Source organism: Oryza glaberrima, chromosome 12 (genome assembly GCF_000147395.1).
Source record: "Oryza glaberrima chromosome 12, OglaRS2, whole genome shotgun sequence".
Taxonomy (NCBI): domain Eukaryota; kingdom Viridiplantae; phylum Streptophyta; class Magnoliopsida; order Poales; family Poaceae; genus Oryza; species Oryza glaberrima.
This window is the reverse complement of record NC_068337.1, coordinates 616,708-631,851: the sequence shown is the minus strand read 5'-3', so window position 1 is coordinate 631,851 and position 15,144 is coordinate 616,708. Positions and strand designations below refer to the sequence as shown.

The window sequence follows — 15,144 nt, the reverse complement described above, 5'->3', positions numbered from 1 at the left end:
CTTAGTCCTAGACAAGATTGACTCGCCTAATGCACGACCATGGAGTAGAGGAAGATTTTAGATACATGATTATGCATGCAATCCTTAATTGCTCAGTTCAAATTGAGATGTGATAACGTTGATATGTACAGCATCATATTCTAGTCTAGGATAACTATTCGTTTTACTTGAAATTCGAAGCAGATTGATTCTGTCAGTTAATGCAAATAACAGTCCTAGAATGGTCATATTTGTCATCTCATATATTTGTGCTCTGTGGCATGATATAAAGAGTAGTATTCATATAATTTGAATATCCCGTTGCAACGCACGTGCCACGTGTTCTAGTGAGACTAAAAGCGGGAACAAATTCCGCTTTTATCAATCTTGCTGTTTTACAATCTTGCTGCACAATTTTATCAATCTTGCTGTTCTGGTGCTACGATCCCTAGCCTGCACGATCAAAGATGGAGTTTCTTCCTGTCACAAGCACTTCACAATTTTATCAAGGGAATCTTGTTGTTTTACAATCTGATTCCAAGTTGATCCAACTACTGTATGAGTACTGAACTTGCATGGTGCCATTTATTCAGGACTAAGTTAAATAAGACAGTACGAGAAAAACGACAGCACTATGCCACTTTGGTATGTTCAGGTCTTTGTTAGCCGAATAAACAGTGAGGAGGATGTAACAAGGTGGCAATGCTGACTGCTACTGCTAGGAGAACAATTATTTGGATAAACTTTCTTGATTGTTGCATTAGCATCCTCCACAACACCATTTTTACCGACATAATTGTCTTGTCTGCCGCTTTGTAGTTTTTATTGAGGATTCTGCTGAGTACAGGACTTGCCTACGAAATTCATACCTAAAAAACCGGAGGGAAAACTTACCTAGGAAATTCTGAATCCAAGGACCACATATTCGTTGGCTACTCAACAAGGTAGTGCATTCACAAGCATCAAACCTTTCAGTTTTCTACAGATAGGCTCGCTAAGTGGCATGCCTTCTACCTGCTACAAAAACCTAAAGTACACAGAATTAGCCTACTCGAAGATGGCGATTCTCCCTTGAGCACCATGGTCGCTTCCTCTAATATAAGCAGCTGCAAAATTAGCAAAATAATTTCTCTGCTGAATGACTCCAGCTACTATTTCTTCAGAACCAATTCGAGTAGTCAAAGTCGCGGAGCTTCCTAAAGTGCTTCTCCACATCTTGCCTCGACTTTGCCCACTCCTCTCTTTGGATCACAGTGGTCGCATCATCCCTTTTGGTCTGATACAAACAGCCCACATTAGCCTTTGAAGCCTCCTACTACAACAACATTAGTAGATAGTATTCATGAAACAAGCATAGTACCTTGTCGATTATTCTGAATGATTCCCCTCCATCTCGTATGAGTAGCAAGTCATTTCTCCTGTCCCTCTTCTTTCCTTCAGGGACACTAACCTGTAATAGGCAGCTCGATATCAATAATCTCAACAAAACAAAGATTAATTAAACTATGCAAAAAAAAAAAGTGAAGATAAATGCTTGTCACAAATGTCTAGATGAAAAGGCATAGGGCTAACTGTGAAACCAATGACATCACAGACCCAGTTTACCAGTCATCCAAATGGTTGCATGCAATATTTCAAAGGATGGAAACCATTAAACTAGTTCCTTCAAATCATCATGCAGATACTAATATACTTTTTTCTACTAAAATTAGTGATGAAAGAGCTCCTGCAACCTAAATATATAATGGTTCTGTTCTGAATGCTTCAAGAATTTAAATTTCAAACGTCTTACCACAACTTTTGCTCTCGTGATTGACCTTGCTTTTGAGTCAATAACATATATCTCTTCAAAATCAAGGAAAAAATCTGGGTCGTTACACCGCCTATTCCTGTAATGTTTTGTTAAGAAAACCTACAGCATAAACAAATATGGAACATATATAAATTTTGAAGAAAACCACAGACCCAGCACATATGTTCTTAAGGTCATATTGGGTAGAAACTAAAAATAGTGTAAGTCTGAGTCCCTGGTGAGAAGAACAACTGGTATTGATTATGACAGACAAAACAAGCATAAAGCAGAAAGACACGTTAAACAAGAATAACAGAGAATTGCTACACTGCCTGGATGGGAATTGAGTTTAAAAATGGCCTAATAGGGGTCCAGTGGTCCACTGACTAGACCCTGAGGAATTTTAGAAGCTAGCTGGTTCAAACTCCTAAGGAATTTTAGTTCTTACCTTATTTCCTATTTAGCAATATATGATCTTTGAGGACAATAAACAATGCATCGGATATCCCACAATTTGATCTATAAATTCAGATAACCACCACATGGAATAAAACCTGTTGCTAAGCAATTTGGCATGACATGTAATCTTCACAAGTAACTACTACCATCAGTAAGGGCAATTTCTCATCAAACAACAATAAGGTCTCTACTCTGACAAGTATGGCAAAAAAATAGGGAAAATTTTCAGTCAGAATCTTTAAGGTTGGCAACTTCCAGCTTTCAAGCAGCATTACCCACTCAATCTTTCTTTATGACAAATATAATTGCATAACAGAGTGGTAGAACAAATTAGCAGAGGAAACAACACTCTCACACATACCTTCATGATCTCCCTTTCTGTCTTGTATAGGGGATCACGCAAATGCTCAACAGGCGGCTCACTAACATGGTAACGACCAAAATTTTTCTTCGTGCACCTCACATACTGCTTTCAACCAGGAAAACAATGGTTACACCTCAATGCCCATTTACATTTGCTTGAAACAGACAAAAAAAAGAGAGAGAGAGATATGGGCACCTTTTGCGGCATAGGAGCAAGAACCCTTGGGATGGAGTAGATGTCAGTGTCAGGCGGCGTGACATACATCTGTTGCACATTATGAAGGAACACATGATTTAGTTAAAACAACCTAAAAGATTGAGTTGTGTCAATTTGGATAGCACTGCAATGAATGTGTCATGAGATGTTGCATGAACAGGTAGCATTGTCAAATACATGCTTGATAACACAGGCAACTAGCAAAAGAATGTACTAGTGTTAGACAGATAAATGGGATGTATACCTCCCGGAAGTCGAAGACGTCGTCGTCGGGGTCAGGCACCTTGCGGATAAAAAAATCGCAGTGCAGTAGGCGAATCTTGTGGAATTCGTCCTCGTTGACGGAGTAGTCGACCACGGTGTCGGAGGCGGAGTCCTGCGTGGAGACGAAGCTCTGGGCGGCGACCATGGCGATGTCCCCCTCCTCCTCCTCGTCGCCCTCCCCGGACAGCGGGCGCGGCGGCGCCTTGACGGGGGCGAGCAGGCGGTCGTAGTCGACGTCGTAGTCCTGCTCGTTGTCGAGGTCTTCGTCGTCCCCCACGCCGTCCCCGTCGTCGAGGTCGAAGTCCCCGAAGTCGTCGTCCATGTCGTCGTCGCCGTAGGCCGCGGAGACATCGCGCCGCAGGAGGGGCAGTGGGGTGGCGCCGCGGGAGAGGGGGGCCGCGAGGAGAAGGGACCTGGAGGAGGAGGGGTTAGCTAGGGTTTTGGAGAGCGGCGAGGGGAATGGATAGGGAAAGCCGGAGACGGAGACGACGAGAGAGAGCGACACGGTGGCCGCCATGTCTGAGCTTTTTTTTTTTTTTTTGCGCGCGCGGTCGAGAGCGAGTATATCCATCCACGTGGGTGTGTAGAGATGAATTAGCACGAATCTTAAAGCACCCAACTTGTTCTCGTTTGTTCTGACGGCGAGAGAACCAACCAACCCTACCTTGGCTTTGCCGGCGGGCGGCGGCGATGGCGGCCGCGACGGAGGCTGCCTCCGAGGTGGAGGCTGAGGGGAGGGGCAAACCCATCGTCGTCCGTGTCAAGCGCAAGCCCTCCCAGACCCGTCCCGACGCTTTCTGTGAGTAAACCTTTCTCCTTTCCGCTCATTGCTCCTCCCCCTTTCTCTACCCAACTTCTTAGTGGAAAAAACAGACATGATTTTTGTGATTCGTTAGGGCTAGAGATCAATGAGAGGCCGGTGAAGAAGGCTATGCTCGATTTCTCCAGCCTTTCAGTCTCCGAGCCATCCTCTGCTCCTAATAAAGGTATCTACTTCTACTTGTCACACGCTTTTTTCCCTTTCATAAACATATGAGACCGAAGCAACATTTTTTTTTCTTTCAGAAGAACATATAAGTGAGATACTGACGAGAATTTTTTTTTCCTTTCATATGAACTGAGGAGAAAATTAGTACTATCAAATATTAGGACAGAAGCAACATTTTTTTTCCTTTCAAAAGAACATATAAGTGAGATACTAACTAGAAATTTAGTACTATCAAATTAAGAAAGAAGCAAATACATTTTCGCATTAATTATAAGGTGAAACGGTGAGCACCAGTGTCGTTTCAAGCATGGCTCGAACACAGGCCTCACACTGAGCTACACCCAGGTTCTCACTTGTGACAAACTTAATCAGTAATCACACCAGCAGTTGCTTGTCTCTGCAAATTGATGCTGGAAGACATTCGTCCTGATACCACAATAGTAGGATTCTACTTACCAGTTAATCAGCCTCCTTGACACCATGATACCGCTAACACAAGTTGCATATACTTGTACTTTGACACCGCACGTAAACATGATATTCACAGTTTCCGTGCTTACAGCTTCAGAGGAACCACGAGTTAAGAAACTTCTGGTACAGCACATTGAGACAGTACACCATTCTGAGGCAGTTCAGGATGTTTTGCACTCTCTTCTGGTAATAATCGTTTTCTTTTCATTACTTTTAAATTTGTCTAGTCTTCCACAATTTGGTTTCCTCGCATGGCATAATCAGTTCAGTTAATGTGTCATTACTCATCGGCATCTGAGTATATCTCTTGTTATTTTTTACTTTTCATGGAGTTATATAGACAATAGAGCAACACAATTCTTTTATTGACTTATGGATACCAACATTATGCAACTAAATTGTCTTTTAAAAAAATATTGCCAGTTGTACTTTACCTTATGACCATAAGGGTTGGACAGTGGATCACAATTACACCATTTTACTTTGTAGCATTCTGACTTGGATGCCAAAGAGATAAAGAGCAAGACAAAGGAATGGAACAACAGAACTAAGCAAGATAAAGTAAGTCAAACTTTTTCCTAGTATTTACTTAATTAATTGTTATATTTTAGCCATGTCTTCAGTTGTTCCCATGAAATTATTATTAATAATTAAGCGTTTCTTTTAGTTTTTTCCTTGAATATTTGAAAGACCCTTCACTGATAGTAGCAACTACTTTACTACTGCTTTATGTATCTTGTTCTTGAAGATTTTGAAATAAGGAAGGATGTTATGTACTTGTTCATATGCTAAAATTATTCTTTTTTCTGCGAACAGAAACAAGACCAGCTACGGTCAGCAGCCAGACAGAGGCATGAGGTGTGCCTATTTTCTTACTATAGTCAACTTCATCTGCTTAAGTTTTTAGTACTTATTACTAACTTATGTGAATTTGGTGGATAGAGTAAATGAATGAAATATTTTATGGATTGACCAAATCAATATAGGAGAAACAGGGTTTATGGTATTATCTTTGAGTCAACTCTGTTAAGTATGGCCAATCCCAAGTGTTGTTATTGGCATGGGCCTTGCAGAATCATATTACATATGTTAGGTCTTGGTGGCTGGCTGACTACAGTATTATTAGTACCTTTCTTGTCACTAGAGTTTTTTTGGTTGAATCATATGCTTCACATCCAGCAAAGAGACGTGGCAGTGCCTTCTTGTGTTGTTTCCCACATTTTTATGCAAGTTTTTGCTCATTAATCCTTTATAGGATCTTGGAAGAAATGCTCGCTTTGCACAAATTTGGAGGAGTCGGAAAGGAGACAGGAATGAAGTTGATGAATCACTACGAGAAATATGCCATCTTTATGATGCTGTCCAAGTAGATTCTGATGAAGAGAAGCATCCCACAGAACCAAGGTAAGGTTTTCCTTGTGAGATTTATTAGTTCTTCCAAAATCGAAATGTTGTACTGTTTCATGGTTCTTACGATCTTTCTCTTCAGGATTACGTCTTTTGAAGAGGGCGCAATTTTATGCAATTTTCTTCCACTTATACGGGAACATTTGCCGTCAGCTGCTGAAGAAATTGAATCAGATATTATTTCGCTGGCACAATCGGAAGGTCTGCAACTTTTTTTCCTTCAGATGTTCAAAAAAAAACTGGAAATTTCAATTGAACTTATTTTAGAAATTGTGGATTTTGGTTGCCTTTCCATCTATTAATTCATAGCTGAGGCAGCTAAAGCTAAGATGCTATTCTTGGAGGGGTTATTAGTGTGAAATAAATTCTGCCACTCCTGTGCTAACGGAAAATTGAACAGAACAGTGTTTTTTTTATGGGTTACAACTTTTAGTGCGAGGAAACATTTTTTGTCTTCAATTGTCATTCATACCAATGTCATGAATGTTTTAATCGTGAATTAGTTATGTGCATAAGGCTCAAACAGAGCGAGAACTTTTGCTCCAGCACTAGTTTTGATGGGCTCGTCTTTTCTGATGAGCAGATTCAGATGTTTATGACATATATACTGTCAAGGAGGTGGATGATGATACAACAATGGAGGGCACATCTTCAGCTCCATACCCACTGTAATCTGATTGATGTGTGTTTACTATGGTATATTCTTCTGTGGGGATATTTTCTGAACATTCTCTTTTTTACATCAGATTACAAGTGGACAATGACGATGATGTATGTTATGATGATGACGATCCTTATGATACAGATGATTCAAATGGTAATTGTACAACCATCCACCTGCTTCCATGGTGAACCAGTGAGAGTCCTTATTATCTGATTTTCTTAACTTGTCGATCTTGAATATGCAGCGGAGGATAACCCGTTATATGATTATCCTGAAGAGTTGTCAGAGGATGAGGATGATGATTCCAATAGCGAGAATCCATTTTCAGAGCTAGACGGTTCTGATCCCGAGTATGAGAAGGAAGAGGTGGAGGAAGAAAGGGATGAAGACGGGAGATAGAATCTATGCTCGGGGTACAAATATGGGTAGTAACTAGAGATAAGATGATGTATGGGCTAGCGCTTGAGCTGGCTGTGATGTTTCCTGTTGGGCTGGCTATATGTGAGAGAACTTTTGGTGTTAGTATGCTGATGAATTGTATTCCCAGCCTCAGCTGTTAGACCCGTAACTCGATATGATCACTGAAGGAGAAGTGTAGGAGCAAGAAGAATGAATTATTAAGGCCGAGTTTAGTTCCAAAATTTTTCTTCAAACTTTCAATTTTTCTATCACATCAAAACTTTTCTACACACATAAATTTTCAACTTTTCCGTCACATCGTTCCAATTTTAACCAAACTTTCAATTTTAGCGCGAATTAAACACACCCTAAATCTGGGAGAATTTCCTGGAGAAACCTGTAATCATTGAAGGCATGCATGCAACAAAAATTTTCATGTTGTCACATTAAATGTTTGGGCATATGTATGGAGTATTAAATATAGGAAAAAAATAATTATACAGATTACGTGTAAATGGTGAGATGAATCTTTTAAGCCTAATTATGTCATGATTTGGTAATATGGTGCTATAGTAAACATTTGCTCATGACATATTAGTTAGGCTTAATAAATTCGTCTCGTAGTTTCCTGACGGAATCTGTAATTTGTTTTATTATTAAACTATTAAATATGTATCCGTATATCTGATGTGATAACTAAACCTAAAATTTTTTCCCCAACTAAACAAGGCGATAGCCATTCGACGCTCATTGCTTGAGTCATCATTGTAGAAAAAAAGTCTCATTTTACTCACTGTGTGAAGTGATGATGATTCCAGGCCCAGCCCAAATAGATGGAAGAGCAGAAAAGTCTGGACTCTGGAAGAAAGAAAGCGGCGCGGCGGCCGGCGGGGCACGGCACGGTGGACATCACAGGGAAGGAGAAACGCTTCTTCCCGTTGTTCCCAAATCCCAATCCGTGGGAGCGCAGTCGCAGGCCAACGATCGAGTGGAGTTGAGCACAAGGAAAAGGAACGCATCGCCATCGCCATCGCCTCCCTCCCTGTCCTGTCCAGCTCACCTCCAAACCCTCCATCTTCTTGATTTACTATACTTGATTCCGGTAACTTCTTCCTCCTTCCTTCCTTCCATGAATCAATAATTTGTGAGTACTCGTTAACTTGGTTGGGTAAGCGATATGAGCGTGTTTCTCAAGAGATCAGATGGGGGATGGATGGGATACCTTCCCTTCCTTTATTACTTTTAGGCTTGCCCACCAGTAATTGAGATACCCTCAATCCTGACTTCCTCACACGCTCGCTACCAATCCATCTCATCAACTTGTGCTGCATTCCATTCCACAGTCTTCCTCTTCGCTACTTATTGCATTTTCTATTCTCGTTGCTTCACATGTAGTACAACCGCTCATGGATAAAGAGCCAACCATGGAGGATTTGCCTTCAACGCTGGGGCAGCCTTCTACTTCTGCATCATCGGTATGTGCGTTCTCCGGTTGTACCATGTATGCATTTAATTGCCAAAAGTTTGCCACACCACACAATTACTTGCCTTCTACTTCCAATTTTGTTAATGTTTATTGATAAATCTAGGTTGATGCTAGATATTCAGCCGACAGGACTGAAGATTCACAGCTCTTCCTCTCCGTCCCAGCTTTAAACCAAGCTGCGTCTTATCTGGCCCAGACGGCCTCATATCTTACCCAGTGCCTCCCTGTATCTGGTTACACAGGTTGGCCTCTCCATAACTTCGATGAATGACTCTCTTCTCTTGTGCCAATTTCATTAGAAAATAGTCACGCAATGTGGTAATTCTGCTGCATCTCCTTGATTTATTGCACAGCTATTTCTGAGGAAGGGCAAGAACTAGCAACTCTGCCACCTGCGTCAACTGTTGGTGGATCCTCTTTTCAGTCTTCTTCCGAACAGTCAGCAGACTCATCTCCTGGTGAAATTGATAATACTGGAAGCTCATCTCAAGAAATCACAGAACAGATGGCACCTTTGCGCGTCTTCCAGAATGGGGCTTCACTGTTTCAAGGGTACAGACTGCTTTTGCATTTGTCTTTTCGTCTCCTATGAATTCTAATCAAACAAATAGGTGATAGTGTGACACAAGCTGCAAATACCATATCATCACTTATCATGAATAAACTACGCATGCTTGAACTTTATGAAGTGTTAAGTGCACTTGTTATGCAATTGCCATCTATTGGAACTGGCTCTTTTTTTAGTGCACACACTTCTATTTTATGCACTGTGCTAAATAATCAATTCAATAGGTGTGCATCTAAAAGAACTTGTGCATGAAAACACGTGTCATTTTGATGTCCATTAAGAATAAATTGCAATATAAAATTTAGCTTTCGTGGATGAGGTGTTCTTTTATAAGATGTTCCGGTGTTGGGAGGACTAATCTTTGGTATCCTTCTTGATATCTTTCTGTCAGTCTTGTAGAACGTGCTCGGAAAACTGTTCGTGGCTCAGCCGATGATATTGGATGGCTTCAGCAGGATCAAAGCTTACCTCCAACTGAGGACGGAACTGCCAGATTCTTGGAAATTCTTGATGCTGTGAGGTCAGCAAACATAATAAGTTGCATAAGTTGCATTTCAATGTTTAAATTATGCAACTGCTAAGAAACACTCGGGGGTCTTCCGGCTAGCTCCACAAGGTGGTGGGCTAGACGACTTGGGTTCGAAGCCTCAGCCCTTCTAATTATTTGATATTAGGTCCTTCCCTAATATTCGCGCTTTTAAATTATGCAACTCTCTTAATAAAAGATGTAATGTATGCTTCGTCTTCTTTTATCTCATGTGATCATTTGATTCCCTGTCAGAAAAAACGAACACAAGCTGCCTGATTCGATGGTCTATCTGTTGGTTCCAGGCAAGTTTGCTGCCACTTTGGTTGTGAATTCGCAATTTGGCAATTTTTTGTGCTGACATTAGCTTTTCTATTGTTTGCAGGTTTGTTTAGTAACCATGGGCCTCTTTACTTTGTCAAGACAAAATCATATTTCTCCAAGATGGGTCTGGCTTGTCACATTGCCAAGATTCACAGTGAGGTACTTCCATACAGTAATATTCTTTGTTGCTTACTCTTAATATTGTTTTCATCAAGTAACATATAATGAATTATGCAGTCTTCAGTAAGTAAAAATGCAAGGGAGATAAAGGAATATATAGAAGAAATATACTGGGGATCGAAGAAGCGGGTGCTACTTCTCGGCCATAGCAAGGGTGGTGTAGATGCAGCAGCAGCCCTCTCCCTTTACTGGCCACAACTGAAAGACAAGGTCGCAGGTTTGGCTTTAGCTCAAAGCCCATATGGAGGAAGCCCGGTTGCTTCAGATATCTTGCGAGAAGGCCAGCTTGGTGACTATGTCAGGTTACGTAAACTCATGGAGATTTTGGTATCAAAAGTCCTTAAGGTATTTGTCTTGATGAGCTTGATCGTTACCTTGTCGGCCTGCACAATGGACGACACTGATGTTTATTGTTTTCTTTTTTTTCCTTCAGGGTGATCTTCAGGCTCTGGAAGACCTGACATATGAGAGGAGGAAAGAATTCCTGCGGCAGAACCCATTGCCTCCTGAGGTTCCCATTGTCTCGTTCCACACAGAGGCTAGCATCACTCCCAGTGTGCTTACAGCCCTCTCTCATGTTGCACACTTGGAGCTCCCAGCTGCAGCTGATGGGAATCCTACTAGGATCCCAGTTGTAATGCCACTTTCAGCTGCAATGGCAGCATGCTCACAACTTCTGGTGGCAAGGTATGGTGAGAAGAGTGATGGTCTTGTGACAAGGAAGGATGCTGAAGTTCCTGGATCAGTAGTGGTCCGGCCAGAGCGGAAGTTGGACCATGCATGGATGGTTTATTCCTCACTCAATGAGGAACCTAGGGATCAGGCAGACACATCGCAGGTATGTGAAGCCCTGCTGACTCTGCTTGTTGAGGTTGCGCAGAAACGGAGGCATGAGATGGCTATGAAAGATGAATAAAAATGTTAGTGTTGCTCTGACAGATATTTGTAATCGTAGACTTCTGTTGTTGAATGTACTGTCCAAACTTATGCTGAAACTGCTTCTGGGCCACCTTTTTCTTTTTTGGTTTACAGAAGCTTCATATATCAACTGAATCTGAAAGGTGAAAAGGGCAACAATGGAAGCGTTTCTCTTTTTTTAAAAAAAATTTACCATAAGGAAATTGTATGATTTGGTCGTTTCTCATGTCTCATGGTATTCCCCTTCCCAATCAGGTGATTCGTCTACTAGGTCTGAATTTGTTTATGGTTGTAAGTGTATTTAGGCATGATTCCATGAGTCATGGGTATGCAACAGCTTGAGATCGCAATGTATAGAACTCTTTATATCCTAGTCTGTTGTAGATTCTTCACAACAATTAGCCTAACTTGTGAAAGCGCATTATTTTCTGTTTGTTATGGTGTTTAGAGCTTCAGTGTGCACTATGATTAGGTTATGCTTCATCGTCCTAACTGATTACTACCAGTTGAGCAATTCCTCCTCATCTGATCAACCTTTGACATGTCCACGGGTAATATTGAATTTGTAGACCTTGCTATTTTACTCTGCAAATGTTGTCCACTTGAAGGAATGCAAAGTACTCATCTATGCATTGAACTGTAATTATTTCTGCAGGGAATGGTCCAATAATAGTGTTCAGAACAGCTCCTGCTAGGCCCCATGGGGAAGTCTCCATTCTGGAGCGTGTGCATGGTGTCTGTTGACAATGGGTGGTAGCAAAGGAGGTTGAGGAATAAGGGCAGAACCATGGTCCATCTGGTTGCAGCAGAGGAGCAAAAAAGCTTTATTGGGTAATTCACTCAAATTCAACTATTCATGGTAATAAAATATAACTGTACATACTGTTCATGCTACCTTAGGTTATATCATGCCAAGCATGCATATTACAAGATAGGCATAAATTGGCCATGTTCATGTGCAATTGCTTCCTTTATGCTATGAAGTGGCATGTGAAATTAAAGTGTATGGAGGAAATGCTATATTAGATCTCATCTATAATGTTGTTTCTGACTTCTGGGGCATTTTCAGTTCCATCACATGGCTACTTCAATTTATCTATTTACCAGTTTATTATACAGCCACAGGAAAAAGAAAAAAAAAATAATTAGTCATGTGTGCACTTTTCTTTTGCTTAGAAGAAATGCTACCCTTTTTTTTTTCTTGTGGATGACAAGTCTCATTACTGTACTCTCACAAATCAAAGGCCAGATTGTTCCAGAGTTTCTAGTATGCTGACAGTGTGACACACACAGATGAACACGGTTGAGGAGCAAGAAAGGAGAGAAGAGCAGGGAGTGGCACATGCGCCAAAAGGTACAGAGGTCCTATGACCACACCACCCATAATCCTGTTCTGAAGCAGCCTACCTGTAAACAGCTAGCTTGCTCTTCTTTGCTTCTGTAATTGTGTTGCTCTGTGCCAGTGCACCCCACCCCCTCGTCCTGACTACTCCTGACATCGTGCTTGCTCCAAACAAAAGTTCACATCCACCAACCATGTATTACATTGATGAACAAGCACTGCAGGTTAGGACGTTTTAAGTTTTAATTAACTGAGCTGTGCTTTTACTGAATAATCATATTCTGAAACTGCAAATTTGGCAGGGAGGACTGAAATCCGAAATGCACAGTACAGGTATATGAGCTGAAATATCCTCTAATGAAATACGCTCTCTTGGACAGTTGCACATGTATGTATTAATTAATTTACAAACAAGAAAGACAAACCGACGCATTTGTTTCTTGGCTCAAGTACTGTACCTGAGGGTGATGCGGCAGTTAGGGCTTGTTCTCTTGCCCAATTTGCACATCACACCAATGTAAGTTCCTAAATTTTCTGAAGCCTGCTAACAACTCAACTAAAAATGCTAATAAGAAGAGAGCCTTGCTAAAGATCAGCAGCAAACAATCTGGTCCAGAAAGCTCTATTTGTTGGTGAGAGTGACACCAAGCTCGACATAGAACAATTGACAGTGGCTGACAGAGTGACAATCATCCCATTCGGCGGGATGATGATGATGATTCATAGATATAGTCGAGTAAAGGCGAGTGAGTGGGTGTCAACCTCACATTGGTTGGCACTTGGCAGTGTCCAAAACCCAAATGCTAGCAGCAAAGTGTAGTAGAGTTTTTGGCTCCGAGGAATCATTTCATGCGGAAAGACCCATATGTTGATGGCGGTATTACTACAATGTAGGAGTAGCACACTATTATGTTTATTATACCTATGACAATACTGCATATGGAGTGGTAGGCTCCAATCCCAGGTGACGTTGGAGCACAGCAAATGTGGGTACCTGCAGCTATAAGGGCAAGTACTATAATATCTCATATGTTGCCCCTAAGAATGCCACATTGGATTGGGTGATGAGGTGGAGGAGAGAAGTGGAGAGAGAGAAGATGAGCCACCCCTAAATCAAGAGACAACCTCCACACAAATTTCAAGAAGTGTGTGAGAGTATTAGAGATATTGGTATTTGTGTGTTAGAGGTGATACATTGTATGTGTTGCCTCTTAGTTCATGAGTGAATAAAATAGATAAATTTAGAGGTGGTAGTCACATCTACTATAGCACTTGCCCTAAAGGTGTGTGATGAGTGAGCCAACTAGCATCTGCCATGTTTCCTTTGCTACCAGATGACAGCTCACTCTTCTGAAATGCAAACTATCCATTGCAATCTCTGCACTTTGATACCATATTTTAGTGTTATCAGCCTGAAACAACAACTGAGTATCTGTTATTAATCATTGTTAATTGATACTATATACTATATGTGTTTCTGCAGCTCTCCAGATCGAGTGCAAAATCTCTTTACGTTGATTTGTTCTTTCTATCTCTGCAATTTCCTAAGCAAACTTTGTTGAAAAATCTATTTCAGGCATGCGGTTGTTGGCCTGCCAATGCTGAGGAGAAGACGTGGTCTAACCAGGGAGCTCTCATCTTGATATAACTAACAATAAGAAATATAAATGGATTGTGTTCATGCAGCCCTACATGACTATTTTTATCGATCAAAAGAACTGATTGAGTCGTTCACAGGTCAACGTATACACATACAACTTGCGCTATTCTATGCATGGGGAAGCAACTAAATGGTTGCACTAGTGCCAAGTTGCTAATCGGAGAAGCATTAGCTCGGTGCATGCAGTTCAGTGACAACCATGCTCAAATCAGCTTTTCTTTCTGTCGTGTTTTTGTTTCTCCATTTCTTTCTCTTTTTTCTAATTTATTATAGGTAGAAAGATGGATGGGATCCACCGCTGCACGTTTATTGGAAAATCTCTCTTTGCAAGTGGTACTACATGTAAAATGTGGTTTGCAAGCTTAATTGCTGATATGGCTAACTAAATCAAATTGTGGATACGAGAATGACATTTATCCTAGAGCTCACCATGCGATCCAACGAATGAAAAAGGAATTAACAGAATCAAAGTGTATCTCTCATTTACCAATTGTATTAAAGCATTTCATGGCACATTCAAAAGTTTACAAAAATATGTAGCAGAAAAATGTTGAAAGTAAAGAGGCTTCATTGCGATATCATTATTATAGGATAAGTAGAATTTCAAAACATGCTTCTATTCAAAATTATATGCAGTTTTTTTTATAAGATGTTTTTATCTGCTAGATATCATTTATATAAATGCGTAAGCACTAGGCACCGTGTACTCTCTCAAAAGCGATCCCCATCTAATAGCGTCGTTCTAATGGTCATCGCTTCTCTCTTATGACATGAACAATTTTGCGGTGTCACTATTTAGGAGATATTGTCATGTAGGGCTTTTAACTATGTGGATGTAAGAAAAACAAGAGAGAGAAGGATTACATTTGTCGATTAACTAAATTGTTAATTATACTACAGATGGTATATTGCGTAAGTTATCTATATACCATCCATGTATGACGTGGAGAGATTATATAAGCTATAGTCGTGTGAACTTATTGTTCATGCCTTTATTCTAGGAGATGAAACTCTAATGCTCACAACTTTCAATGTTTGATTTTTATAAATTTAATGCCCCATCTTTTGGCCATGTACTGATAATATGCTGAATGACATATTAGAAAAAAAATTGTGGGTAATATTTTTATATACGTG

General features: G+C 40.6%; 3 protein-coding genes across 4 annotated transcripts; 2 read left to right on the top strand and 1 right to left on the bottom strand.

Annotated features, from left to right (window-relative positions):
• Window positions 1–695: 695 nt before the first annotated feature.
• LOC127757662 (PLASTID TRANSCRIPTIONALLY ACTIVE protein 6, chloroplastic-like) lies at window positions 696–3,737 on the bottom strand. The gene is made up of 6 exons (XM_052283228.1): window positions 3,055–3,737; window positions 2,790–2,858; window positions 2,592–2,696; window positions 1,772–1,891; window positions 1,340–1,429; window positions 696–1,255 (listed from the first exon to the last, which is right to left on the bottom strand). Exons 1-6 carry the CDS (start codon window positions 3,643–3,645, stop codon window positions 1,139–1,141), a joined length of 1,092 nt encoding a protein of 363 aa, XP_052139188.1. The 5' UTR covers window positions 3,646–3,737; the 3' UTR covers window positions 696–1,138.
• Window positions 3,735–7,279, top strand: LOC127757663 (RNA-directed DNA methylation 4-like). The gene is made up of 10 exons (XM_052283229.1): window positions 3,735–3,873; window positions 3,971–4,060; window positions 4,625–4,719; window positions 5,023–5,094; window positions 5,350–5,391; window positions 5,789–5,937; window positions 6,023–6,141; window positions 6,524–6,608; window positions 6,687–6,757; window positions 6,849–7,279. Exons 1-10 carry the CDS (start codon window positions 3,765–3,767, stop codon window positions 7,001–7,003), a joined length of 987 nt encoding a protein of 328 aa, XP_052139189.1. The 5' UTR covers window positions 3,735–3,764; the 3' UTR covers window positions 7,004–7,279.
• A 685-nt stretch (window positions 7,280–7,964) lies between these two features.
• LOC127757812 (uncharacterized) lies at window positions 7,965–11,412 on the top strand. Of its 2 annotated transcripts, XM_052283397.1 has the most exons (10): window positions 7,965–8,105; window positions 8,399–8,478; window positions 8,593–8,731; window positions 8,843–9,041; window positions 9,449–9,577; window positions 9,839–9,888; window positions 9,969–10,066; window positions 10,145–10,432; window positions 10,521–11,007; window positions 11,120–11,412. In XM_052283397.1, exons 2-9 carry the CDS (start codon window positions 8,410–8,412, stop codon window positions 11,001–11,003), a joined length of 1,455 nt encoding a protein of 484 aa, XP_052139357.1. In that variant the 5' UTR covers window positions 7,965–8,105; window positions 8,399–8,409; the 3' UTR covers window positions 11,004–11,007; window positions 11,120–11,412. The 2 variants fall into 2 exon arrangements, with proteins under 2 accessions (XP_052139357.1, XP_052139356.1); XM_052283396.1 differs by having other exon boundaries at window positions 10,521–11,412.
• Window positions 11,413–15,144: the final 3,732 nt, after the last annotated feature.